General features: G+C 42.0%; 1 protein-coding gene across 2 annotated transcripts in view; it reads left to right on the top strand.

Annotated features, from left to right (window-relative positions):
* The window catches only part of RPTOR (regulatory associated protein of MTOR complex 1), a 322,789-nt gene that overhangs the window by 149,807 nt on the left and 146,577 nt on the right, over window positions 1-26,405 (top strand). For both annotated transcript variants that reach the window (XM_018063632.1, XM_018063633.1), the window contains exon 6: window positions 11,548-11,723. In XM_018063632.1, coding sequence (XP_017919121.1) covers window positions 11,548-11,723 — 176 coding nt within the window. The remainder of the gene's footprint in view (window positions 1-11,547; window positions 11,724-26,405) is intronic.

Raw genomic sequence — 26,405 nt, 5'->3', positions numbered from 1 at the left:
CTTTGTAAATTTACGATGCATTTGAACACTTTTATCGGATAGCTGATGACATGAAACTGAAAGAAGCTGGCAGGTAAAATGGTTTGTGCCAGAGTTTTAAAAATAAAGAGGGTAGAAATGATTAAATATAATGCAAGAAAATAGTTACCTGGACCAGAAAGCCTCCAAGTATTAAACATTAACAACAAATATGAGTGACATAAATTTTAAGAGATGATTATCAGCTTTCATGTTCTCCAGAGCACAGTGCTCGTGCTGGGAGCAGGAGGTTTACTTATTGTGGACTTCCATCTCAAAGGAAAACTGCAGGTGAAGCAGCAGACGCCTCTGTGAAAGCACAGAATAAATTACTGCACACAACAGAGACCTTCATCAGAGCCAGGAAGGTGCCTGTCACTCAGTCACGTTCTCTACATTTTTCATTGTGTCATATTGCTTTGCATATTGCTTCAGTTTTCTTTGCTTTCAGTGTTTCTTTTTTTAAGGTACATGTTTTTATTTTTACTAAATTATTATATGCCATGATGTTAAAAATTAAATAATACTGAGGGTTTATGGTGAATGAAATAGTCCCTCACCCCACACCTCCTTGGCCAAGACTGCTATTATGGGGAACCTATTTGAACTGTTTATGTTTCTAGTTCCTCTATGAGTATCTCTATAAATGCAAATAATATGCTTATACTACTACTTCTTGATTCACAATGTTTAGGTTATCTCTGGGCTTTCTGCTACCATATAAACCAAAAACAGAATTGCCATGAGTAAATTCTGTTTAAACAATTGGAGAAATTATATAGAACTTAGAGACATGTTTCCCCATAGTTTTAAGTCACATTAGTACATTGTAAATTGTGAATTCTAAAGAGAAATTGAAGAGAGTGGGTCACTGACTACCCTCTCCTATTTCCCCACTGTCATTTAGTTGTGTCCTTATATTTGGATTCCCTATACTTTCTAACCTTTGCCGTTTGAAATCATATGCTTATGTTTTTATTTCTCTAATAGTTTTGTCAATAATCAGTCCTATCTTCTGGTTTTATTAATAGGTTCTTAGCTTCTTTGGACTTTCTTTTACCTCTGGACCCTCCCAACCTCTGTCATCTGTACTTTTATGATTATTCTCTAGTCTCTGACCATAATTAACTCCCCATGAATACATACACTAAGAAGGTATGCCTAAAAAATGACAAATATTAAACTTCAACTCCCTGATTACAACCATGTAAATACTGTTCATTGAATGGCTAACTAGGGTGCTGTGCTTTCCGTTTTTACAATTGTTTGTTTCTTTGATTTTCCTAGAGATTGTCTTTCTTCTTGATTAGATCTTTAGCATTTCCACAGTTCCCAAATTTGCATGGGTAGCGTTGAATCTCAAAATATGCCCCTTCCCAAAGTTTCTTCTTCTCCAGCTCTCCACCACCTGCTTCATCAGCTGTTCTAGACAGGCCTGCTCCAAAACCGTCTTCCTGGGAGTTCTCCTTATTGTTCTCCTGCATGCATCCACTGTTTCCTAGATTCTACCTCTGTCTCTTTTCTCCTTATTTTCTCCTTTGTTCTGCTAGGGCAAATTCTCCAGTAGCAACCTAAGAAAGGATGTATAGGAATAATCTTTCTCAGACTTGAAGCACTTGCATTTGGACTGCTGTAAGTAATGAAAAATCTCACTTCTGCTTTCTAAACAAGTCGCAATTTGTCATTTTTGCTAGGAACTCTGAGGCAAATGACTTAATTATTTAGCAGTACCATCAGGGAGCCAGGCTGTTTTTAGTCTTTGCACTCTGATGTTTTATCCTGATGCTTACAGCACATTCTTCCATTTTGAGGCTAGATGAGGAGGGGAAAGGGCAGAACCCTCACATCTGTCTCTTTGTTACGAAAGCAAGTGAGACCTCTGCTGAATCTCATTGGTTAAAGCTAGGTCATATATGACCCCCTACCCACCTCCCATATGGCATGTGCTATTGTTTTCATTCTGTCCACACTCATCATGGACAGTTTGGGTGTGGAGTTTTAGACTCTTTTCACTGAACAATCTCACCCTTACTTCTTATGGTAGGTGAGAAGGTGTATTTGAGAAGTCTGCCTGGTGGCTTTGTTGTAGCCATCACAAGAGTCCAGAGGTCCAGCTACCTCCATTCATGATAAAAGCCAGAGGAGTATTTATATCCACCATATATATGCAGTATATACGTTGACAGAGAAAGAGAATCCAGGTTTGGTTTTTTTTGGCATCAACTTTTATCTTGGATATAAAATCTTTGTAGCTCTAAGACTCTAAGAGGGACTAAATCTTAAGATGGATTCTCTTTGAAATGTCCTTTGTTAGTTTCTTCATCTGTTAGTTCTGCTCCCAGTAGATACTTCCCATGAGCAGTTATGATCCTTCTCTTCACTGAGGACCACAGTGAAGCAGGGCTCAAGTCTTGGCCTTTCTCTCTCTCTGTGGAGGCAGAGAGGTGAGTTGATGTCCGGTGGTGGGAAAAGGAATGCCCTTCTTTTACAGAGACTGATGGAGCTGTGCTGTGTCCCTGTAAGACTTGATCCTGAGCATGACCGTCCTCACTGATGTGGGGCAGGAGCCCAGACAGTTTCTTGGTGGGAACCATAGCAGTGGTGGGACAATGTCTTCCCCCAAGGACATTTGACACATTTTGGGTGGGGGGTCTATTATCGAGGCTCAGGCCATTACTGTGGTGGCATCATTCTCGCCTCTTACTGCCTGTTCACACTTGACAAGGCTTTTCTCACAATACCTCCAAGCGAATCATGTTTTGTTTTTGTTTGGCCACGCCTCATGACTTGCGGAATCTTAGTTTTCTAAGCAGGGGTTGAACCCTTGCACCCTGCAGTGGAAGCGTGGAATCTTAACCACAAGGCCACCAGGGAAGTACCGAGAATCATATTTTGATCCAATATTTGGTTAACTTCTTAGTGTGACCCGCTTCTGCTGGCTCCAGCAGTAGCATCCAGCAGCTCAGCACCTTGTCCAGCAGAGACTCATTTTCATAGAAACAGGTGTAATCCTGCAACATCACTGAATTCACAGTGACTTAAATACCCATTTGAAATCCTCTGTTCATACTGATATATGACATTATCTTCACGTATGTAGTCATCACTGTGACTAACTTTTATGTCAAGTATGTAAACTAATGGTGACAAAAATGTCTAACATCACACTTCAGGTTTCTTCAAAAAATGTTAAATGTGTATCCCATAGAACTAGAGAATTCGTATTTTGAAACCTTGTGGTTCCTTTGCTAGTATTGTAGACAGCACATTGTGTGGATGTCTGTGGAATTTGAAATAGAAGTTAACTCTGTGTTAAGGTTAATATTTATAGTATTACAATGCCTGTCTATGATTTTTGAGTGTCACAAGTTGATTCTGAGGTTATCTGTAGATAAGGAATATGTCTTGATGACTGCTTACTAAACGGAGCTTGTATCTGTGAATTTGTGAGCGTTCTCCATGGACTTGCTGTCGGGATGTTCACGCTACAGAGAAGGGGTCCACCATGCTAACTCTGCAGGGAGCTCAGGCTTGTCCATCTCTAGCTTTCACGTTACAAGTGTTTTCATGTCTCCCATTCTTTCTCTTCTATAGCTTCATAATTACCATTTGTAGAGGTAATTACAAGAGGTTGATGTGATAACCTTATTTATTTTTTCTTTAAGTTTTAATATATGGACTTTAAAAAGATGTCCTTTTTTCTAAGTTACCTCCATTTCCTCCGGTATAAATCTGTGGGTTATTTGGGTTGTATAAATGGGTTATTTGGGTTGTTCTCCCTTCTACAGAAGGCTTATGATGATTCCCTGTTGCTTCTCATATTTAAGAATGAAGGGAGGCTACCCACTGTTGCTGTGTGCCATGGAGGGGCAGGCAGGTGGGAGCTGGCTATCCTGGAGAACCCTTGCCCACAGTCCAGAGAGTATTCTTTCTCTGGGAGCCGGCGACTACACTAGCCACCCTAGTTTCCCCCGGACATATCAGTAACTCTCTTTAGAGAAGAGCACCTCCAGGTGCTTCCTAGGGCGGGGTGGTTGCAGGACACCTGGCTTTAGGACATGGGTGAGCAGAAGGCTGTCCTGATGGCAGGTCTTCAGGTGAGCCTTGTCTTACCCCTGTACCGCCTCAGGCTTCAGCAGTGAAGTACCTCCCCCATTTGCTTCTCCACACACACCCTGGACAGGTCCTTTTTGAAATAAAGGCTGGTCAAGTTCACCCTTCTGTATCTTATACTCTATGTATAGTAAGCTGTAAGAATTCTTAGTAGTGAACATTTCAAAACAGATATTAGTAAGAAACCTATTATCTAGTTGAAACACTCCCCCCTCCACATTTGTAAATTAAGAAAAAATGCTGCCATTTCCACTTTTTATAGGAGAGTGAACCTGTAAGCAAATACAGCAGAAACTCCTTTCTTTGGGCTCCACACAGCCACCCTCAGCCCCTCGCTGGAGAAGATGAAGCCATTATGGAAATGATGAGTGGAGGAGGAGGGTGGGCTTCCTAGGGTGCTGGGAGCTGGCTTGCTAACCAGAAAGTGGAAAGGGTCACAGAACAGCACTGATAAGAAAAGCAGCTTCTCGAAGATCGGGACCCTTACTGCTGCTGAGAACTGGGAAAAGAGAAGGCCATGCAAGGTGGAAAGGCACCACCAGGGGAGGCCAGAGCACCCAGAGGCCTTAGCTGAGGGACACTGCCTACCTCTATTTGTACAGCCTTTCCTAGTTTGCAGAGCACTTTTACATTTAGTTCAGTCAGCCTGGGCAACAGAATGTACGTCAGGTGTCTCCAGACTCAGCTCCTGTGCACCTTCCCTTTTATGATGTTTATGGGAACAGTTCTTTTCTCTTGGCACCTTGTACTGTTCCTAGTCCTGGAATTTGAAGACTCTGGCTAAAAGAAATGTGATTTCTCTGCATAAAAAATTCAGAAACCCTCACTACTGGTGGTATTAAATGAAATCCGCAGACAAGCAAAGTGTATCATTAGTACAGTCAACTTTAAGGGTGTAACTAAAATTCTACTTCCCTGCACCTGAAATCTTTCTCAGATGACCTCATATAGCAAATTTTTATGCAATTAATTTGACAAAATGATTATGCCTTGTCTCGTAGTATCTCTTCTATTGGTGTTGTCTGCTGTATTTATTGAACCTATTATGTAAACCTATCAAGAAAGCTTCATATGAAGTAGCTGTTTAGGAAACGTTTACAGATTTGGTCTGATAAATAAATATAAGCTGCCTTTAGTTATCTTCCTTAGATATATCTATGATTCACTGAATATGTTTAATCTTTGATTGATTTGTATGAAATGTAAAAAGAAATAAAGGAAAAATTATTAACCCAAATCCATGAATATAGTATATTATTGCAGCTATCATAAAACTGAGAGCTTCTCCAAGTTAAGTCTTAAGAGTTTAATGCTTTTTCCTAATTTAGTCTATTTTAAAACATGCCAGAAATCACTTAATATTTTGGACCACAGATCATGACCAACACCATGGGATATGGGTGCAGGGTGCTGTGGTTCCTGGCAGGACTCATCTGCATGGCCTGACTTCCTATCAGGAGGGCCCCCTCTGTCAGCTGGAGGCCATGGAGATAAAGGCCTGATCTTCTCTCGCAAAGGGTCTGTGGTGGCACAGGCCATGGAGATAAAGGCCTGATCTTCTCTCGCAAAGGGTCTGTGGTGGCACAGGCCATGGTGCTTCTGGTGGCAACCAGAAAACTGGCAGTACTCAGCTGGGTGATCACAGAGCCATGCACAGGGAGAGGGCAGGCGGGAAGTTACCAGCCCATTTGAGGGGAGGGACAAGAGGGTAGGTGATTTTTCTTAACATTGGGGTCAAAAGCAAGGAAAAGATGTTCATTCTCATTATTCCTCTTCAACATTGTACAGTAAGACTTTTGCAAGGGGAAAAAACAGAAGGCACCATCCTATCTGCTGAGTATCAGTCGCAGAGCTCTAATTGACACTGAACACTCCAGCAGCAGCAGCAAAATACGCCAGTGTCCATGAAGCATCCATCGAGATAGATCCTGGGCCATAGAGCAAACCTCAACAGATTTTAGATAATAGAAGTCACACAGGCCCGCTCTTTGACCGTAGTAAAATCAACTAGAAGTCAGTGGTAGAAAGACAACAGAAAAATATCAGGAAAGAAAATTAACCTATAATTGATGGGTTAAAAATCTCAAGGGAAATAAAAGAAAGGACATTAACTGAATGAAAATGAATATATGTTCGAAGACTAAAAATAGAATTAAATTACCATATGATCCAGCAATCCCACTCCTGGACACATATCCAGAAAAACTCTAATTCAGAAAGACACATGCATCCCTGTGTTCAAAACAGCACCATTTACAATAGCCAAGACATGGAAGCAGCCTAAATGTTTATTGGCAGATGAATGAATAAAGATATGGTATATATACAATAGAATATTACTCAGCCACAAGAAGATGGAAATGATGCCATTTATAGCAGCATGGTTCCAACTAGAGATTATCATACTAAGTGAAGTAAATCAGAAAGAGAAAGACAAGTACCATATGATATCACTTCTATGTGTGTGGATTCTAAACAGTGACACAAACGAACCTATCTGTGAAACAGAAACAGACCCGTGGACATGGAAGACAGACGTGGTTCCCAAGGGGTGGGAGGCTGGTGTTAGCAGATGTAAGCTATTATATATAGAACGGACAGACGAGATCCTGCTGTGTAGCACAGGGAACTATACTCAGTATGCTGTGATAAACCGTAGTGGAAAAGAATATAAGAAAAAGAATATGTGTGTGTGTATATATATATGTGTATGTGTAACTGAATCACTGTGCTGTACAGCAGAAATTAACACAGCATTGTAAGTCAACTATATTTCAACTAAATAAACAGAAAAGAAAAGAAGTGTACAGCCTGTCAGCATTGATAAGATACAGTGAAAGCAATTGAAAGGGAAATTTACAGCACTAGATCTTTATGTTAGAAAATAGGAAAAGTATCAAATGAATAATCTTAAATTCCTACCTGTCCTAGTCCATTTGGGCTACTGTAACAAAATACTACAGACTGGGTGGCTTCTAAACAGCAGAGGTTGAGTTCTCACAGTCCTGGAGGTTGGACAGACCAAAATCATGGTGCAGCTTGATCAGGTGAGGGCCCTTTTCCTAGTTCATGGCCTGGCCTTCTTGCTGTGTCCTCATGCGGTGGAAGGGGTCAGGGAGCTCTCAGGCTGCTTTTTTGTAAGGACACTAACCTCATTCAGGAGGGCTTCAGCCTTATAAATTAATCGCCTCCCAAAGGTCCCACCTTCTTAGCACTGTCACCTTTGGGGGTTAGGATTTCAGCATATGAATTTGGGGGGAACATGTACATTCAGACCATAGCACCGCATCAAGATGGTTAAATAAGGTAAAATGGTGCAGCCACTTTGGAAAACAGTCTAGCAATTCCTCAGACGTTAAACCTGGAGCTGTAGACGACCCAGTAGTTCCATTCCTAGGTTTGTACCCTGGAGACTTGAAAACATGTGTCCACGCAAAAACCTGTACACAGATGTTCAGCAGCATCATTCACAGTAACCCCCAAACGTAAGTTCTCTTTGTGATGTAAAGGATCAGAGAATTTTTGAGTTACCTTCTTTTAGTTGCTTCTCTAAGAGTTAATTGGGGAGAAATTTCGTTGTAATTTCTAACTAAGCATCTTTATTGAGTTATAGAATAATTATAGAGCATTTTAGAAACTGATTGCTACAATGAAATAGCTTTAAAACAATGGATGGTCCATTTAGGTAAGCTCTCAGGATAATCATGACAGACTATTACCGTGAAGCATGTTCTTTAGCTGCTCTTTGTGGGGAACATTGGGGGTTTCCCTGTTATCGTTACAAGTCTTCTTGCAACAGAGTGACTCCCTCTGCTCTCTTGACCTAAATTTCAGTTTCCAGCAACTTGTTTCTAAATTATTAATGCTATTTAATAGTTGATATATATAGAATTCAGGCTTTGCAAGTGGTGCTAGTGGTGAAGAATCCACCTGCCAGTGCAGGAGATGCAAGAGACATGGGTTCGATCCCTGGGTCAGGAAGATCCTTTGGAATAGAAAATGGCAACCTGGAGCAAGATTCTTGCCTGGAAGATTGCATGGACAGAGGAGACTGGTGGACTACAGTCCGTGGGCCTGCAAAGAGTCAGACATGACTAAGTGACTGACTACACACACACACACACACACACACACACACACACACACACACACAGATTTATATAAATTATATATTAAAAATTACTACTTCCACTTTTTATCTGCTATTTTAAGTACAGTATCTGGTGCGTGGTAGATGTTCCATTAATATCTTTGAAATGAGCTGGGCAAGCAATACCTGATCTGTTTACAGATCTTAATCTCTCTCTGAACTTTGCAAAAATGTCCACTGTAAGTAGGTGTTACTGAGTTGAGAATAAAAGTTGCTTTAAGCTAGAACTGGAATCATTACCAAGTAGATGTTATTTTCAGAAAGCTGCTTGTTAAAGACGCCTCTGAAATTATTGGTGCCTTTGTCAGGTTGTCTCTTAACATGTATACGTACATGGAGAAAAGAAGCAGCATGATGGCAGAGGTTTATTTAGGAAATGAGAGATTCAGGTGCTCCCCCAGCGACCCCCAGCCCCGCCAGCCGTGCTTCTGGAGCGAGTGATTCCAGGCCTTGTGTGAGCCGTGTGGCCAGCCTTCCCATGAGCTCTGAACGCACAAGCACTACATTATCCACACGTGTGGAAGAGGTAGCAGATGTCTCTCTTGGATCTGGTTGCTGTGTATCGCATTGAGGGTTTTTCTGGATCCTTCCCAAATCCTCCAGAAGGCTCTAGTGAGCTTTTAACGAAGAAAGTTCTCTTGGTGTTTGAGCCTCTGGGTTCCCCAGGAGAAGCCCCTTTGGGTACAAGTACATCTGGGGTGTGCCCTGCAGGGTGAGTGGCGGCTCCCAGCTGGACCAGCTTCTTTACTTGAGTGCCTTTGAAAAGTTCTCTGAATCACTAGTAGTTAGCTTTACATGCAGGCTATTTATTATTCCAAGGATGAATTTCAGTTAAAAGGTCAATATCTTAGATAAATACAAAACCAAAACAATATATAGGAAATAGCTCACCTGTTAAAATAATTTGTTTTTGTTTGTTGTTTTCTTGGGTTAGAAGCTTGAAAAAATGAATTGTTGCTGGAATCCTTTGTTTTGAATGTCATTTTTACAAAATGTTACTGATTGTAATTAACCCCAGTGCAGAGCTCTCATCTGCCTTCTGAGTGCCTAGTGGTGACGACAGGTCTGGTATGAGTCCTCGGGGGGCTATTACTGTGTTACCATACTAAAGATTATCTGCAGCCGCACTTAGTGCTTTCTGCCAATAATACACCAGCATACTTCAAGGAGCTTGTTTAAGAAATCAAGGTTTCTATCAATGACCATTTTGAATTGGGAAATTTAGTTTCTAATGGACTTGGGAAGAAGATGTTTCTGCATCGTCTTCCTGTCTCCTGGGCTTCCTCTGCCTCAGGTACTTTACGAGGCTCCAGGCCAAGTGCCTGTGGACCACGAGGTGCAGCCTGAGGCAGGTCTAACACAGAGGCACTGAGCAGACTTGCTGCCCAACAGCACCGCCTGGCTCTGTCAGGGCATCGGAGCACCGCCTCCACGGAGGACAGCGCATGGACCTCCTGACCCCTGCAGAAGTCCCCTTAAGCCCACCGAGCACCCTTGTCTCTGCTTGGGGCCCTCTGTCTTGGGAGAAAGATGGCCTTGATGTGACAGACTGTTTCACTTCAGAGAGCCTGAGTCTGCAGCTCAGTGACAGGCAATAGTGAAGGCGGAAGGCCTGCAGCATTTGGGGGCTGTGGCCAGTGGACCTGTTCTCAGAAAGTAAATTTACTGTGGAAGCGGATTATAGACAGAGAAGTTGAAACTAGCACAACAGCATTTGAGAATATTGAATCTAGCTTTTACATAAACAACTCTTTCTTCCTAAGTGGTTTCCTGTAGTCATCTCATCTGTGCCCGTTAGTGGTAATGCTCACGAGATGTGTGTGTGTCGGCTTCAGTCCCAGGCCAGCTTCCCAGTGCCCCTTTCACTGTTCAGAGCTGTGCCCTCCATGCCCCTCCCGGAGCCCGACCCATCGCCGATGTCATCCTCCCCCTGAACCGGGGAGGACATGCTTCCGCAGAGCACGCGAGTGGAGCACTTCCGGCAGCCTCCCCTGACTCTGACACATCTGCAGCCTCCACGTCTTTCCGCATGACTCAGGTCTGATGAGCCACAGACCCACATGGCACCCAGACCCATCATCCTTCCTAGCGAGTTGTCACAGCAGACCTGGAAACTAATTTCCTGTGTGGAGCAGGTTGCTTCACTGGTGCTATTTTAGATCGTAGTGCCGGAGCCAAGGAGAAGATTAAACGTGATTCTGCCTTCCCTTTTCTCTGTGCTTTGAAAACCCACTCTGGTAATGGTTGTACAATGTGAGTTGTACCTAATGCCACTAACCATACAAACAAGAGGGATAAGATGCTAAGTTTTATATTGTGTGTATTTTGGCACAATAATTTTTAAAAAAACCATTCCTTGAGAAATTGACATTTTTATTTTAAGTATACTAGAATTTGATGTGTATTCTGGGCTTGCTATTCCTATAACAGAAGGGGTTATTAATAGAAATACAACTTTTACTGCCTTCTATTTGAGAAATAAAACAAGGTTTTATCAGCATTAATAATGACAACACTTTACATGTCATAATCTGTGGTAGGGATATATGAGTGAACAGAGCTTTGTGTGTACAACTTACAAAGTGCACCTGAGCATGCTGTTAGGCCCGGCTCCTGCAGAGCATGCGTGTTAGTGTCATAGGTGTGGTGTGGGTGCAGGAGGCCCCCAATGGGATGAGGTAGGGGAAACTTCAGCTCAGGACCAGCCTCCCCACCCATGACCAGGACTCGCCCGGTGACTGGCAATTCCCATCATTTCTTGGGGTCTCAAGTTTCCTCATTGTAAAAGATCTTTTAAAATGGAAAGAAAACTTACCTCATGGGAATGTTGTAAAAAGGAAATGAAATAGCAAATGTGAAAGGAACAGTCATGCAGAGGGGATTCTTAGTAAGGAGCAAAACCTGAGAAGCATAAACATTCTTTTCAAGTTGGGAAACAAGCAAGTAGCCGTCAGCGATTAAAAACTGCACTTTCCTGCCTCATCTGCCCGCCTCGGTGCCATCATCACCTGAAACCCCAGCACCTGGTCTTCATGGAGCTCCCCCGCCTCCAGCCTTTATAACCCAAGAGTCCTTGAATAACGAGTGATTTGGGGCTGGAGCTAACGATCGTCTCCAGGAGAGGATCCCACAGCTGGGCCTCTTTTCAGGGGACTCGGCCTGGAACCCCTCAGCCTTAAGCCTCAGTCGACATTCGTGTCACATTTCTGGCTTAGTTTCCAGTTGTGGACAATGGCTAAGCCACTCTCCTTCCTGTCCCCCTGCAGGTTGCTGCTATTAACCCAAACCACCCACTGGCCCAGATGCCTTTGCCCCCGTCTATGAAGAACTGCATTCAGCTGGCAGCCTGTGAGGCCAACGAGCTCCTGCCCATGATCCCCGACCTCCCAGCTGACCTGTTCACATCATGCCTCACCACCCCCATCAAAATCGCCCTGCGCTGGTAAGTGGCACCCGCCTCAACTCCTAGCAACCTCACTCGCCCAGGGCTTGCTGTGGGGACCCAATCTACCTGACTCTGGTGGACCAAGTTCCAGGCATGAACTCAGGACCCTGACTGGATGCTGGGGATGTCCTCTCAGGGCTCAGGACGCGCTTTCCCCCAGGTCAGGTGTGTGCGTGGTTTCTAGGAGCTTCCTCTCCGTATCTTGGCTAACTGAGGTGGTGTCTTCAGTACCAAGGTGGGTCATGCTAGAAAGTGGACTTTCTTTAAAAAAAAAAAAAAAAAGCTTCTCTAGTTATATAATTCTTTGCTTGAGTTGAAGTAGAATATTTCATATTACTTCCCTGCCATCACTCTTTTGAGAAGTTCAAAGCTCTTGTGACTATGACTGAGGAAGTACGTGGGCTATTCCAGGATGGTAGAAGCTACATGTAAGGCCCTCTGTCCCTGGCAGGACTCAGTGGAATGTGTGTGCTTCCTGCCTCCAAGTCCAACTACCTCCCTTAGACGTCTTGCTCCCATTTACTATCTGTTTTTCCATTTTATGTTTTGCTGGAAACCATATACACAAAGGTAAGTAGCCCTTGGTGAGCCACAGGCAGGACGATGCAGCCGTGTGGGTTCACTGGACTCTGGGGGCTTCTTCCTCAACTTCCTGCCAACTTCCTGTCCTAACCCCACCAGACACACGGGGTCCTGGTTCTTTCCCCACAGCCCTAGAGAAAGTACTGAGACAGGAGAGGACTCTAGGGGCAGCAACATGGTGCTCAACCCTTTGGGAGGCCCCTTGAGTGACTAGCCCGGGGGGGTGGGACACGAAGTCGCCTCCGGTGGCTGGTTCGAGGAGAACTTGGACTTGCAGCTTTGCCTGTGTTGCAGCGTCAGGTTGACACACAGCACCTGGAAGAGGGCATCTGCCTCCCACTCCACCCCATCCCTCTCAAGTCCCGGCTGTGGGTCTCTCCAGGGAGAAGCCTTTTCTAGCTCAGCTGATTCCTAAGGAGCTAGAGGAGAAGGAGGGGGGTGATGGGCATTGGCCCCGGCTGCCGAGCCCACTCCACAGCTCAGCCCACTCAGACAGGGCCTGACTTCGGCCGCTCCTCCACTGCACTGCAAAAAGCAGAATGCATGTGGCCAAAGTGTACCCCGAGGGACCTCACCCGTGGAAGAAAGAGAGCTGAGGCAGGACTATTGTCATCAAGAACAGTCATCAAGTGTGACGGGAGGTGAAGGGAGGAACACGCTGATAACACAGTGAGACTACGAACCAGGGATGTTGATGTTGAAAAGAATCCCATAGAGACACAGGTGGGAGAACTATGGTGTTTGAAACGAAGGACACAGTAGATGGGATTCCTGCTAGGAGGGGGTGGCTGTTGCCTGTTAGCATGTTGGGAGATTACAGCAAAGAGCTGGGCTCTGGGGCAGGCAGCAGAGGGAGAGAGGTGGAAAAGCAGGAGACATGGAGGTAGAAGCTCCCCTGCGGAGAGAGAAGGTGAATGAGGCAGAGCTGGAAATACCTGAAGCCAGTGCTGACACTGACTCCATCCCGAGGCTTCCCCAGTTCATCCCGAGGCTTGGGCTGACAGGAAAGGAGGAAGCAGGGACCTGCCCTCCCGTGAGGCTGAGGCAGCCATTCCCACACTGCCTCAGAACATCACTCCTTTGCTCCGTGGCCATGCTCCTGCCCTTGACTGTAGGTCTTTTCATTCTTTCATTTGTGAATTTTTCTGTTTAATTCTCTGTACTCTGTGATCACTGTCAGAAAAGGTTTATGGTGCCATTTAACATGACCTCAGGAAGATCTGTGGTCCAGATAGCTCAGGAAGCTGTTCATTTTATTCATTGTCCAAGAAATAATTTACTAAATATCACCAGTGTGCTTAAAACCCATGTTAAGCACTATAGGCAGTGCAAAGAACCATTGCCCTCAAAAATTTATGGTCTCATTGAAGAGACAAGATGTGGCCTGAAAATTCATTATTTAAATGAGTGCTTCCTGCCAGACAAGGAAATCTGAACATTTCAGGCCATCCACGAGCAAGGGTATGGCAATAAGGGCTGTCTGTGTTTCCAGAGGACAGAGGGGCCAAGGGGGTAAGGGAGGACTTCTTGGAAGAGAGGGAAACTGAGTCTGGGTCTGGGCAGATAGTGGGACTTGAAGGGGAACAGAGAACACACAGGCAGGTGACTCCTCATGCACAAACGTGGGTCAGTAGAGGACGGCGTCCAGAGGGGTGACATGAGGTCAGAGGGTGGGCTGACATCAGAGGGTCGACTGCCTTGATGTTGGGCTAAGGACCTTGGCTCTTCTAGGTCTGGCAGGGGGAGGCGTTAACCTGGGGAAGTGACTTACAAATACCGTTTAAGATAATCCGTGTAAGGATAGGGAGGGATGCCTGGGGATTTCCTGTCATTACTGCTCCAGAGCTGACGGTGCACACCAGCTCTGCTCCGGAACCTGGGCTGGGGGCTGTGTCAGAGGGGGCTGTGAGTAGAAGGGCAGGGATGGGTGAGGGAAGCAGCAGGAAGAGCACAGACGGGCCTTCTGCTCTCGCCACTCCCCACTCTGCTGCCAGCACGAGTTGATTCATTTCTCCCCGATGCCCCCTCCGCCCAGGCTGCAGCCCTGTGGTCCTCCACCAGTCAGGAGGGCCAGACGTCCCTTAACTGGCAGCTGTGGGTTCTTACCCTAGGGTCAGGCGGCAGGCTTTCACTCCACCGTGATGTGAGGCATTGTCTCGGTACTTACCTGAAATCCTCTTTTGGAGTTAATATATAATTAAATTTTTAAAAGTAAGTATTCAGAAGGAAGCACAGTGAAAAGCGAATGAAACTAATATGGTTACCATAGAATGGACTTTGAGATCAATACATCACGACTGTGGGTGTTGGTCATCAGATAAGCACTGCCTGGAATGATTAAGCAGAGTCCCAGGTGGGAAGATCTTTTACAATTAACCACTTTCTGCATATTGAGGAATAGAAATTAGATTGAACATAACATTTCACTGAGTGTTCTTAGCCTGTGAATAGCAATAAACCGTATTCATTGGAAGAATTGTCAAGGGAAACGTGTACTTCTTTGTAACAGCTGAGTTAAAGAAAAATACCAGCCTTTTTTTTTTTTTCACATGGAGAAAGGAGACAGTTTGTCAGATAATACTTATATTTTTAGGGTCAAGGATTTCTTAAAAGTCAGTTTAATATTTTCCAATGAAAAGTGGGATATACATTCTTTGTAGAAAATTTACTAAAAAGTAAAAAAAGAAGGAAAATGTAAAAAAGATTTTACCATCATTACCACAGTTAGTGTTAACTTTTTGGTTAAAAAGTCTTTTTTTCCTGTGTTTGTATGTTTTTCATTGATGCAATTAGACTGAATTTTCAATTTCAGATACTTAAACCTTAGCATAACAAATTTATTTATCCTTGACCACTATAAACTCTTGGTAAATGTCATTTGTAGTGATGGCATAACATTTCACTGTACTGATGTTCTGTTTTATTTAACCAAGTATAGGGCGTTAGTAATCCTATTTACTTAGGATTCAGGTATATAAAAGTAGGATAGCTCAAACTAGCTCTAGAATAGAGGTCCATGGACTTTTTCTATGAAGGGCCAGATTTTAAATATTTTAGGCTTTGTGAGCTCAAGGGTCCCAGCTCTATTAACATAGCATGAAAGAATCACAGACAGTATGTAAACAAATGAGCATGACATGACGGTATTCCAGTAAAACTTTACTTACAAAAGCAAGTAATGGGCCAGATTTGGCCCGGGAATCATAGTTTGCCAACCCTTGCTTTTAATGGAAACAGGGGACTTCCCTAGTAGTCCTGGGACTAAAACTTTGCAGGGGCCCATGTTCAGTCCCTGGTCAGAGCTAGATACTGCCTGCAGCAACTAAGAGCTGGCATGTAATAAATAAAGGATCCCACATATGGCAACAAAGATCAAAGATCCTATGTACTGCAATTAAGACCTGGCACAACCAAATGAATAAATTTAAAAAAAGAAAATGGAACCAGGATTTTACCTAAAAATGACTGCTGCACTTACCTATTTGTCAAGGAACCTGAGCAATAAATAACCTAGGAAAAAGCTTTGCTCAGGAACATTCCTGTATAACTAAGAGGATGGTTTTCACTATACTCATACAAGGCATAGTTGCTAGAGAAAGTTATATGCCTTATAAACAGGATATAGCCTTATTTTGTATGTACATAATACATGTATGTATATTTAATGCCAGATGTGCTTATAAATCTTATTTGATGAAGTAGTTGTCAGAATACATCATTTTTCTGATTTTCATTTCTCTGATTTTTGTTTCATTTCCTTCTTAATCTTCTTCATTATCAGAAACTGATAATATCAGTAACTCTGAAGTGAGCAATTATATTATTCTCCTTATAAATGATTTCCTTACCATATACTTCCATATAGTATGCGTCCAAGATATGTTTCTTTTTTTCTTTAGGCTGTTCTCTACTTACTAGATTGAATGGCAGAATACATTTTAAATTTTATGGATGTATTTGTATGCTCCTGAAATTATAACTCAGTGGTACTTAATTTGCTGTGGGACTTGCTGTGAAATAGATTGATGCCCATCGCATTGTGTGGCATGCAGTTGTATTGTCTGTTAATGAAAATGGCAGACATTATCTCAGATTGAATAGAGGTCAAGAAATGTGTTTCCTTCCTTTCAATTAAATTGAGTAATCTCAAGGAGTTTAAATGTTAATTGCATAGTATTAATGTGTATTTGTCAGCATAGGAAGTCTGGTCTTCATCTTTGCCCAATGAGAGAGGCAGCTGCACAGACACCCTGCCCCACAGCTGCTCTTGAGGTCCTGCATCGTCCATCCAGCCTGGACCTTTGCTGTGTCCTGCTTGTCTCACTGCAGGCTCTTGCTTTGTATTTTGTGATACTTGTGGCATTTGCTTTGTATTTTGTCCGGAAGACTCAACCAAGAATCAGTCAGAATTGCTTTCAGAAACATTAATTCTTTCTGGTGTTTGATACTGGGATTCACCATTTACTCTCTGTACTGCTGCTGCTAAGTTGCTTCAGTCATGTCTGACTCTGTGCGACCCCATAGACGGCAGCCCACCAGGCTCCGCTGTCCCTGAGATTCTTCAGGCAAGAACACTGGAGTGGGTTGCCATTTCCTTCTCCAATGCATGAAAGTGAAAAGTGAAAATGAAGTCACTCAGTCGTGTCCAACTCCTAGCGACGCCATGGACTGCAGCCCACCAGGCTCTTCCATCCATGGGATTTTCCAGGCAAGAGTACTGGAGTGGGGTGCCATTGCCTTCTCTATATTCTCTGTACAATTTTCTCAAATACAACTTCTCTGCTGGAAAGCAAACTTTCTGCCTACCTATTGAATTGGTGCTTTCTGTTTTGTCATCTTTTTCAGCTTCTTATAAAAACTGAATTAAAATGACTGCCTTATTTCTTATGTTTCAGGGCAGTTGATCTAGATACATTCATGAATATAATTGTCTTACCAATTTACTTTGTAGTAATGTCATGCTTTGGGTTGTAGACCTTGTAAGAAACTTAATTTGGGATTTAGTTAAACTTTTTTTTTTTTTTTTTTAATCCAGAGGCCCTGACATTGTGGCCATAACTGTAATTTGGCCCTGCTGTGTAAAGCCCAGGGGAGCTTCAGGGTAATTTCCAGTCTTTAGGTTATGTAATTTGTCATGCGCCCACTCTGAGGAAAATATTTTTTCTCCCCCAACTAGATGATGTACTCTCATTGTTCCTGTCTCTGACATACACTCAATTAAGATGAATATCATAATGTATTGTAATAGAGCTCCTTTTTAAAAAAGTTGACATGCCGAAACCTGATTTATGCTGCTTAGAAACAAATTGGACCAGACAGGATGGCACAGGCTGCTCACTCCCTCCCCTGAGCTCAGTCCTCGGGCTGCCAGAGAAGAGTAAGATTGATGGGTCCTCCAGCGAGTCTACTCAACGAGTCAGAAACAGTGTGGAGCCCTTGATGGCTGATACTGTTGAGGGTGGGGAGTGGAGCAGGTGAAGACCAGAAGGTGCAGGTGAGGCAGAGGGCGGGTCTTCGGGTGTGCATGTGATCGTTTCCCTCATTTGCAGTGGATGGTGCAACTTGCCTGCCATGTCTAGAGCTGAGAGGGAAGGAAATAAACAAGGTTACTACCTCTCCTTTGAAGGAAAATATACACCTATAAAAATCAAGAGCACTATACCATAGAAGAGTAATTCAGAGTGAGAATAAGCATACCTGAAGTGATAAGAGAGAATATTGGAACCAGGAAGAAGAAATATGAAATATTAGTTGGAGATATGGGTAATTAAAAGTATAATTGATGAAGTAAAGAATTTAGGGGGTGGATTGAAAGGTGGCCTTATGAATATTACTAAAGGACAGGTAAGAGAACTAGAAGACTGGTGAGGAGTTCCCACCAAAGAGATAGAGATGGAAAGAATAAATGACCAGAAAGGTAGAAGCAAAGTTTGAATATCTGAGATACTGATCATGAAAATTAAGTATAGGTTTAGGTCTCACTGTGTTAGTGATGACCACCAAAAGAATGGAAATAGAATGTATCATGTTCGCATGAGGAGAGAGAATTTCTTCTCTCCAAAAGAAGGTAGAAAAAAAAAACCAAAGTAAATAGAAAATGTGAAATAAGATGTCTGGAATAAATTTTGAAGTGAAAGTGATTAGTTAGTTCTTAGTGAGTTGAATTCACCTCTCAAAGGACAGTGATTTTCATGTTGCATAAAAATTATCATGATACAGCGTGTATCACAGGATTTGTGTTTAAAACAAAATATTTGAGAGGTTGAAAATCAAAGGGTGAAAGAGGAGAAATAGAAACAAAAAAAAAAGCTGGAGGAACAATTTTAATCTGCATCAAAGAAGAATCTGAGATTAAAAAAGTATTGGAAGGACAAAGAAAAATGTTTTATTGTGGTAAAAAGAGTAGACAATCAAGAAGATACTCTGATCGTGGCTTTATATGCATCAAACAATATGGCCTTGAAACATGTAAGATGGGAACCAAAAAGACTGTGGGCAGAAGTGAATAAACCAGGGATGTAGGTGCTGAGACTAAGTACATACAAAGTAAGAAAAATAGTTTAGAGTTTTTAAATAGCAGGATTAATTAAGTCTAATAGAGGCATATAGGACCATATACCCAACAAGCAGAGAATGTGCATTATTTTTGAGCATAGGTGGACCATTCACAAACAAAAACTGTGTACCAGACTCCAAAGAAAGCTGTAATGATCCCAAAGAATTGATGCCATGTAAAATCTGTTCTCAGACCACCATACAAGAGAGTTGGAGCGTGATAATGAAAAGAAAGTGAAAGTGTTAGTCACACAGTCGTGTCTGACTCTGTGACCATAGTGCCTGTAGCCCACCAGGCTCCTCTGTCCGTGGAATTCTCCAGGCAAGAATACTGGAGTGGGTAGCCATTCACTTCTCCGAGGGAATCTTCCCAACCCAGGGATCAGACTGGTCTTCCTGCATCACAAGCAGATTCTTTACCTTCTGAGTCACCAGGGAAGCCCCTTTAAAATGTCTGAGAACTAAAAATCTTATTCTTAAAAAAAAAATCCTTAAAGAGGAAATACTTTTTGAAAAATTATGAAATATTCAAAGCTGAATGACAGTACGAGCACAACTTTTCATGTCTGTGAGATGTAGTTAAAGCAAGCTAGGACTGAATACATTTAGTTAGAGAACGAAGATAAAAAAATAAAAGGAAAATCAGATGTTCACTGTAAAGACCCCGAGGGAGATGCAGTAAACAAACAGGAACAGAAAGGAAGGCGGTCCTGAAGATGAAGGCAGCCCTGAGCTGTTCATGGTGTCTCCACATCCAGAGCCCCTCCAGGTAGTTTCTCTAGAATTTTCCCAGTCAGGAGGAGCAGTCCTAGGGCTCTACGGCTCTTCATACAAATTTTGGACCAGCACCCTCATCCTTAGCTCCTCCTTCAAGCGAGTCTGGTACCTCAGTTTTCATTCTTTCGGAGATTCCCCATTATGACGGCGCTTCTTTTTGGGTTTTCCCCTTGGAGGTTTAGGGCTTCCAGTCTCTCTCTGCTTAATTGCTACAAATTGCCCAACTCTTGGTTAAAATTTTAAATTATGGTAATAAAAGTAGTTCACAATTGTTAAACATTATGCTGTACCATTACATGAGTCAACTTATTCAGCCCCTGCAGCAAGCCTGTGTGGCATGGCCTACCTTCAGCCCTACTCTCAAGAGGAGGGAGTTAAGGCTGCATGGTCGTAACTGATAGAGCCAGGATTCAAGCCCTGTCCTGACCCCAGCACTGACACTCCAGATGATCTGTATGATGACTGGCTTCTCATAATTTTCTCTCTCTGTCCTTGTCTTACTCTTTTTCTTGAGATCCATGTGCATGTTTAATCCAGCATGTTTAAGTTGAGTCATGGGCATTTACTTGGTAAAGGTTGTACAGGGTTCTCCAGCAAATATGCTTAGTGGAGAAACTAGAGATGCACTCTCTTTGACACTGGGAATAAGGCAAGGGTTCTCTCTGGTGGTTCTTCAGTATCAGAAGTCCTGGTCATCAGTAAGACAAGATACAATGTTTATAATTATCCATGTGCAGAGTGGGTCATGGAGAAGGCAATGGCACCCCACTCCTCTTGCCTGGAAAATCCCATGGACGGAGGAGCCTGGTGGGCTGCAGTCCATGGGGTCGCACAGAGTCGGACACAACTGAAGCAACTTAGCAGCAGCAGCAGCAGAGTGGGTCATATTTCATCAGTTCTAGGATGTACATTTTCATATCTGAACATAGCTGAGATATAGTACCATCTTTTGATAAATAACATGCCTGGTTTGGTTGGCAGCACTTTTTCTTAGCAGTATATAGAAACTCTTAGAAAACCCCACATCAAGATGTGTGCTATAACCTTTCTCATGGCACTGTTTGTGAAATAACTGACTCAGTGTTCATGGATCATGGGCAAAATACCATGTTTGCAATAGGTAAAATTACTGAGCTAGGTTTACATGCACCAAAAATAATCTCAAAATCATAATGATGTTAACAGATTTTAATTAGAAAAGTCTAAAACTTACAGTCTAAGCTTTCTCCATAAGACCAGAAAAAGAGAATCGCATCAAACCCTAAGTAAGTAGAAGAAAGGAAATAAGAAAACAGTAAAAATAAACAAAATAGAAGATACACCAGAGAAATGTGCAAAACCCATGAAAATAGATGATAGTTTTTGAAAAGTTCAACAAAAATGTTAAACTGTAGGTGGAATGGTCAGGAAAAACAAAAGCTATAAATCGCCTGTTTCAGAAATCAAAGAGCATCACTACAGATCCAGCAGGCATTAAAAGGATAGTAACAGAATCGAAAAGTAATGTCTTGGACTGCAAGGAGATCCAATCAGTCCATTCTAAAGAAGATCAGTCCTGGGTGTTCTTTGGAAGGAATGATGCTAAAGCTAAAACTCCAGTACTTTGGCCACCTCATGCAAAGAGCTGACTCATTGGTAAAGCCTCTGATGCTGGGAGGAATTGGGGGTAGGAGGAAAAGGGGATGATGGAGGATTGAGATGGCTGGATGGCATCACCAACTTGATGGACGTGAGTTTGAGTGAACTCCGGGAGTTGGTGATAGACAGGGAGGCCTGGCGTGCTGCGATTCATGGGGTCGCAAAGAGTTGGACACGACTGAGCAACTGAACTGAACTGAACAGAATCCTTTAAATATAAAGAGTTTTGTGCTAATAAATTCTATGTGTTAGGTGAAATGGATGAATTTCGTGAAAGACACAGATTAACAAAACCGACACAGAAGAGGAAGAAAATCTGGCTAGTTTATATCTCATAAAGAAATTGAACTCCCTAGTTTTTCCCTCACAAAGAAAAATTCCAAGTCCAGATATCTTTGCTGATGAATTCTAGGGAACATTTAAGAAAGAAATGATACCAATCTTTATACAAACTCTTTCAGAAAATAAGAGGAAGGGGGAACATTTCCTGTCCCATTCTAAGAGGCCAACTTTATCCTGAAAATTAAAGTCAAAGACTCGGCAAGAGGAGGAAAAAGAGAATCTGCAGGACAAGATCCCTCATGAACCCAAGTATAAAAAACATTTTTTTAATATTTGAAAAAAAATTTTGACTGTGCCTCATAGGATGGAGATTCTTAGTTCTCTGATCAGGGATCAAACCTGTGCCCCCTGCAGTGGAAGTTTGGAGTTTTAACTGTGGACCACCAGGATAGTCCCAATAGCCTTAAGAGTTCTTAACAAAATATTAGCAAATGAAGCCCAACAGTATAGAGAGAGGATAAAGTATTATGATCAAGTAAGGCTTATCTCAGGAATGCAAGGCTTAATGTGAAAATCAATCAACATAATCCATTACATTAGCAGAATAAAGGGAAAAACCTATTTGGTTATTTCAATATATGCATAAAAAGTATTTGACAGAATTTGGCACTGGCTTCATGACAAACTGATTCAGCAAACTGCAAATAGAAGAGAACATTCTCAAGCTCATAAAAGGCATCTAAGAAAAACTTACAGTTAACATTATAGTTGAAATGGCGAAAGACTAAACACTTTCCCCAGAAGACTGAAAACAAGGCAAAAATGTTCACTCTCACCATTTCTTTCAACATTGTATTGGAAGTCACAGTCAGTGCAGTAAGCTAGAAAAGAATAAAATGGCATGCAGCCTGGCAAAGAAGGAAAAAGATCTCTCCACAGACAACATGATTATCTACATAGAAGATCATGAGGGACTTCCCTGGTGGTCCAGTGGGTAAGACTCTGTGCTCCCAGCACAGGGGGCCTGGGTTCGAACCCTGGTTAGGGACCTAGATCACACATGCTGCAACTAAGAGTATGAATGCCACAATAAAAGATAGAAGATCCTGCGTGCCATGTCTGAGACCCAGTGCAGCCAAAGGAATGAATGAAGAAAGAAAAAAGAAAATCATGAGGTCTTCAAAAAAGTCACTGGAACTAATAATGCATTTTATCAAGGTTCCAAGATATCAGATCAGTACCCTCAAATCAGCTGCATTTCTGTAAAGTAGTAACTAATAGTTGGAAATTGAAATTTTTAAAAAATACTATTAGCTATGACATCGAAATTCTAGAATATTTGGGGATGAATGTAACAACATATATGCTAGACCTATGCACAAAAACTATAAAACATTACAGAGAAAGACCTAAGTAAATGGAGACTTATACTATGCTTATTGTGTAGAAGACTTAATATTTTAAAATGTTCAGTTCAGTCACTCAGTCATGCCCGACTCTTTGCGACCCCATGAATCACAGCACGCCAGGCCTCCCTGTCCATCACCAACTCCCAGAGTTCACTCAGACTCACGTCCATCGAGTCAGTGATGCCATCCAGCCATCTCATCCTCTGTCGTCCCCTACTCCTCCTGCCCCCAATCCCTCCCAGCATCAGAGTCTTTTCCAATGAGTCAACTCTTCACATGAGGTGGCCAAAGTACTGGAGTTTCAGCTTCAGCATCATTCCCTCCAAAGAAATCCCAGGGCTGATCTCCTTCAGAATAGACTGGTTGGATCTCCTTGCAATCCAAGGGACTCTCAAGAGTCTTCTCCAACACCACGGTTCAAAAGCATCAATTCTTCGGCACTCAGTCTTCTTCACAGTCCAACTCTCACATCCATACATGACCACTGGAATGTTAATTCTATCCAAATGTTAATTCTATAGATCCAATTGACCTATAGATACAGTGCAATATCCCAGTCAAAAATCACTTTTTTGGGGAAGTTGATAAGTTGATTTTAATGTTTATATAGAAATGCAAAGAGTCTAGCTAAAACAATTTTGAAACAGAGATACGTGGTTCATTTCAAGATTTAATATAAAGCCACAATAATCTAGACTGTGGTATTGGTGTAAATATAGCCACATATATCAGTGGAACAGAATATGGAGTTCAGAAATAGACCCCCACATATATGATCAATTGATTTTGGACAGAGAAACCAGATAGCTCTGTGGAGAAGGGACTGTGTTTTCAACAAATGGTACTGGACCAACTGGCTTTCCTTTCAGGAAAAACAAAAATAAAACCTCACTCTTACTTTAAACAAAAAAATTTATTTCTGATCTTCTATATAAAAGACAACTATAAACTTAAAGATGAAAACATAGCAGAAAGTGTTCATGAGTTCTTACACAAACCACAAATAGCACAAGTCATTAAACAATTAATATATTGAGGTTCATTAAAATAAAAACTTCTTTGATAGACACTATTGAAAAAATAAAAAGACAAGCCACAAACTAGTTGAAAAGTTTTACGGTACATGTATTTGAGAGAGACCTGTATCTGGAATATATAAAGAACTATAAAAACTCAACCATGAGAAGACAACTTTAAGTGGGCAAATGATTGAATAGATGCTTAACAAAGAAGATAGATGAACAGCAAGATAGAGAGATAGACACATGAAAGATGCCCACGTGTTAGTGAGAATGTGGAGTAACTGGAATGTTGTTACATTGCTGTTGGAATGCAAATAGTACAGCTACTTTAGAAAATAGTATGGCCATTTTTAATAACTTTAACTACACACACAGCATTGTTGTTGTTTTAGTCACTGTGTCTGCCTCTTGTAACCCCATGGACTGTAGCCTGTCAGGCTCCTCTGTCCATGGGATTTCCCAGGCAAGAATACTGGAGTGGGTTGCCATTTCCTGCTCAAGGGGATCTTCCCCATCCAGTGATGAAACCCATGTCTCCTGCTTGGCAGGTGGATTCTTTACCACTGAGCCACCAGGGAAGAATACAGCCCACCAATTCTTCTATATATTTACCCAGGAAGAATGAAAACATGTGTCCACACCAAGATGTGCAATGAATGGTCAGAGTTTTGTTCACAGTATCCGAAACCTAGAAACAGCCCAGAGAGATGTTCATCCATGGGTGAATGGGCCAATTTAGGGACATACACTTGGTGTATTATTGCTTGCCAATAAAGAACATGCTCTCAATATAACGTGAATAAGTCACTGCTTAAAAGAAGATAAGCCCAAAAGAGTACATAGTTTATAATTTTGTGACGTTCTCAGTGTGAACTATAGCGAGAGAAAGCAGATCTGAACTTGCTGGAGAGAGACAAAGGATGGGCTGGACAGCGCTTTAGGGTGATGGAAATGTCCTGTGAGGGGATGGGAGTGGTTGGTTGCACAAACATACATTTGTCAAATGCTTCCAATTATAATCTGAAATGGGTGCATTTTACTGTATGTAAATTGCACCTCATTGAAGTTGATTTAAATGTTTTTAAATGCATAATATTGGGTAAAAAATAAAAAATACAATACTTTTTTTGTAAACACCAACATAGTATAAATAAGTTTGCAAGTTTGCACATATACTTAAAATATGGAAGGGCATACATTAAATAGATGTGGGTGGGTGCCTGTGGAGCTTGAGACAGGTTGGGGAAGTAGGGAAGAAAACAGCAATACAAAAGAGGTGTACACCTGTGATGATTTGTTCCACTGGTATGGAACTGTGAACAGCCTTCTGGACAGCTGACATCTTAGAAAGTTCACATATATGAATTGGACTAGGAAGACCACCCTTTGCAAGATACCAGGATTTTAAAATCATGTCTCCTTTTCTTTCTTTTAAATATCAGATGTCATTGTTAAAATGTTGTCTCAAGGCTCAATGTAATCGATAATGGTAAAAAGCTAAGAAATAATGTTTGCAGAATTACTGTCTAAATACTGACAAATTTGACCTGATTTTAATGGACTTTCCTTGTGGTCCAGTGGTTGAGACTTTGCCTTGCAATACTGGGGGTGCAGGCTCAATCCCTGGTGGGGGAGCTAAGATCCCACATGCCACGGAGCTAAAAAACCAAAACATAAAAGCAATATTGTAAAAAATTCAATAAAGAATTTTAAAAATGGTCCACATCAAAAAAAAATCTTTAAAAAAATTTTCGGCACATAGAGCCTTTTGAAAATCATTATTATTTCCCTAAGGAAAAGTATTAAGTAAATTTTTCTTTGAAGGGCAAGTTGCCTTTTTATTTTTGTTCACGTTGGGGCTTATTTCAGTTCAGTTCAGTTGCTCAGCCGTGTCTGACTCTGCGACCTCATGGACTGCAGCATGCCAGGCTTCCCTGTCCATCACCAACTCCCAGAGCTTGCTCAGACTCACGTCCATCGAGTTGGTGATACCATCCATCTTATCCTCTGTCGTCATGCCATCCAACCATTTTATCCTCTGTCATCTCCTTCTCCTGCTTTCAGTCTTTCCTGGCATCAGGGTCTTTTCCAGTCAGTTCTTCACATCAGGTGGCCAAAGTGTTGAAGCTTCAGCATCAGTCCTTCTAGTGAATATTCAGGACTGATTTCCTTTAGGATTGACTGGTTTGATCTTGCAGTCCAAGGGACCCTCAAGATCTCCAACACCACAGTTCAAAAGCATGGATTCTTCGGTGCTCAGCTTTCTTTATGGTCCAACTCTCACATCCATACTGGCTTATATTCTCCCTTCTTCTCCAGTGTTTACCTAACAAGAGTATGTGGAATGTGTTATCTCAAACGGATCTCATTAGGCAGTTCAGTGAGTCCAAGAGTCTTTTGTGAGAATTGAACAC

This window comes from Capra hircus, chromosome 19 (genome assembly GCF_001704415.2).
Source record: "Capra hircus breed San Clemente chromosome 19, ASM170441v1, whole genome shotgun sequence".
Classification (NCBI taxonomy): domain Eukaryota; kingdom Metazoa; phylum Chordata; class Mammalia; order Artiodactyla; family Bovidae; genus Capra; species Capra hircus.
The sequence above is the reverse complement of the archived record's forward strand: the minus strand, read 5'-3'. Positions and strand labels throughout refer to the sequence as shown.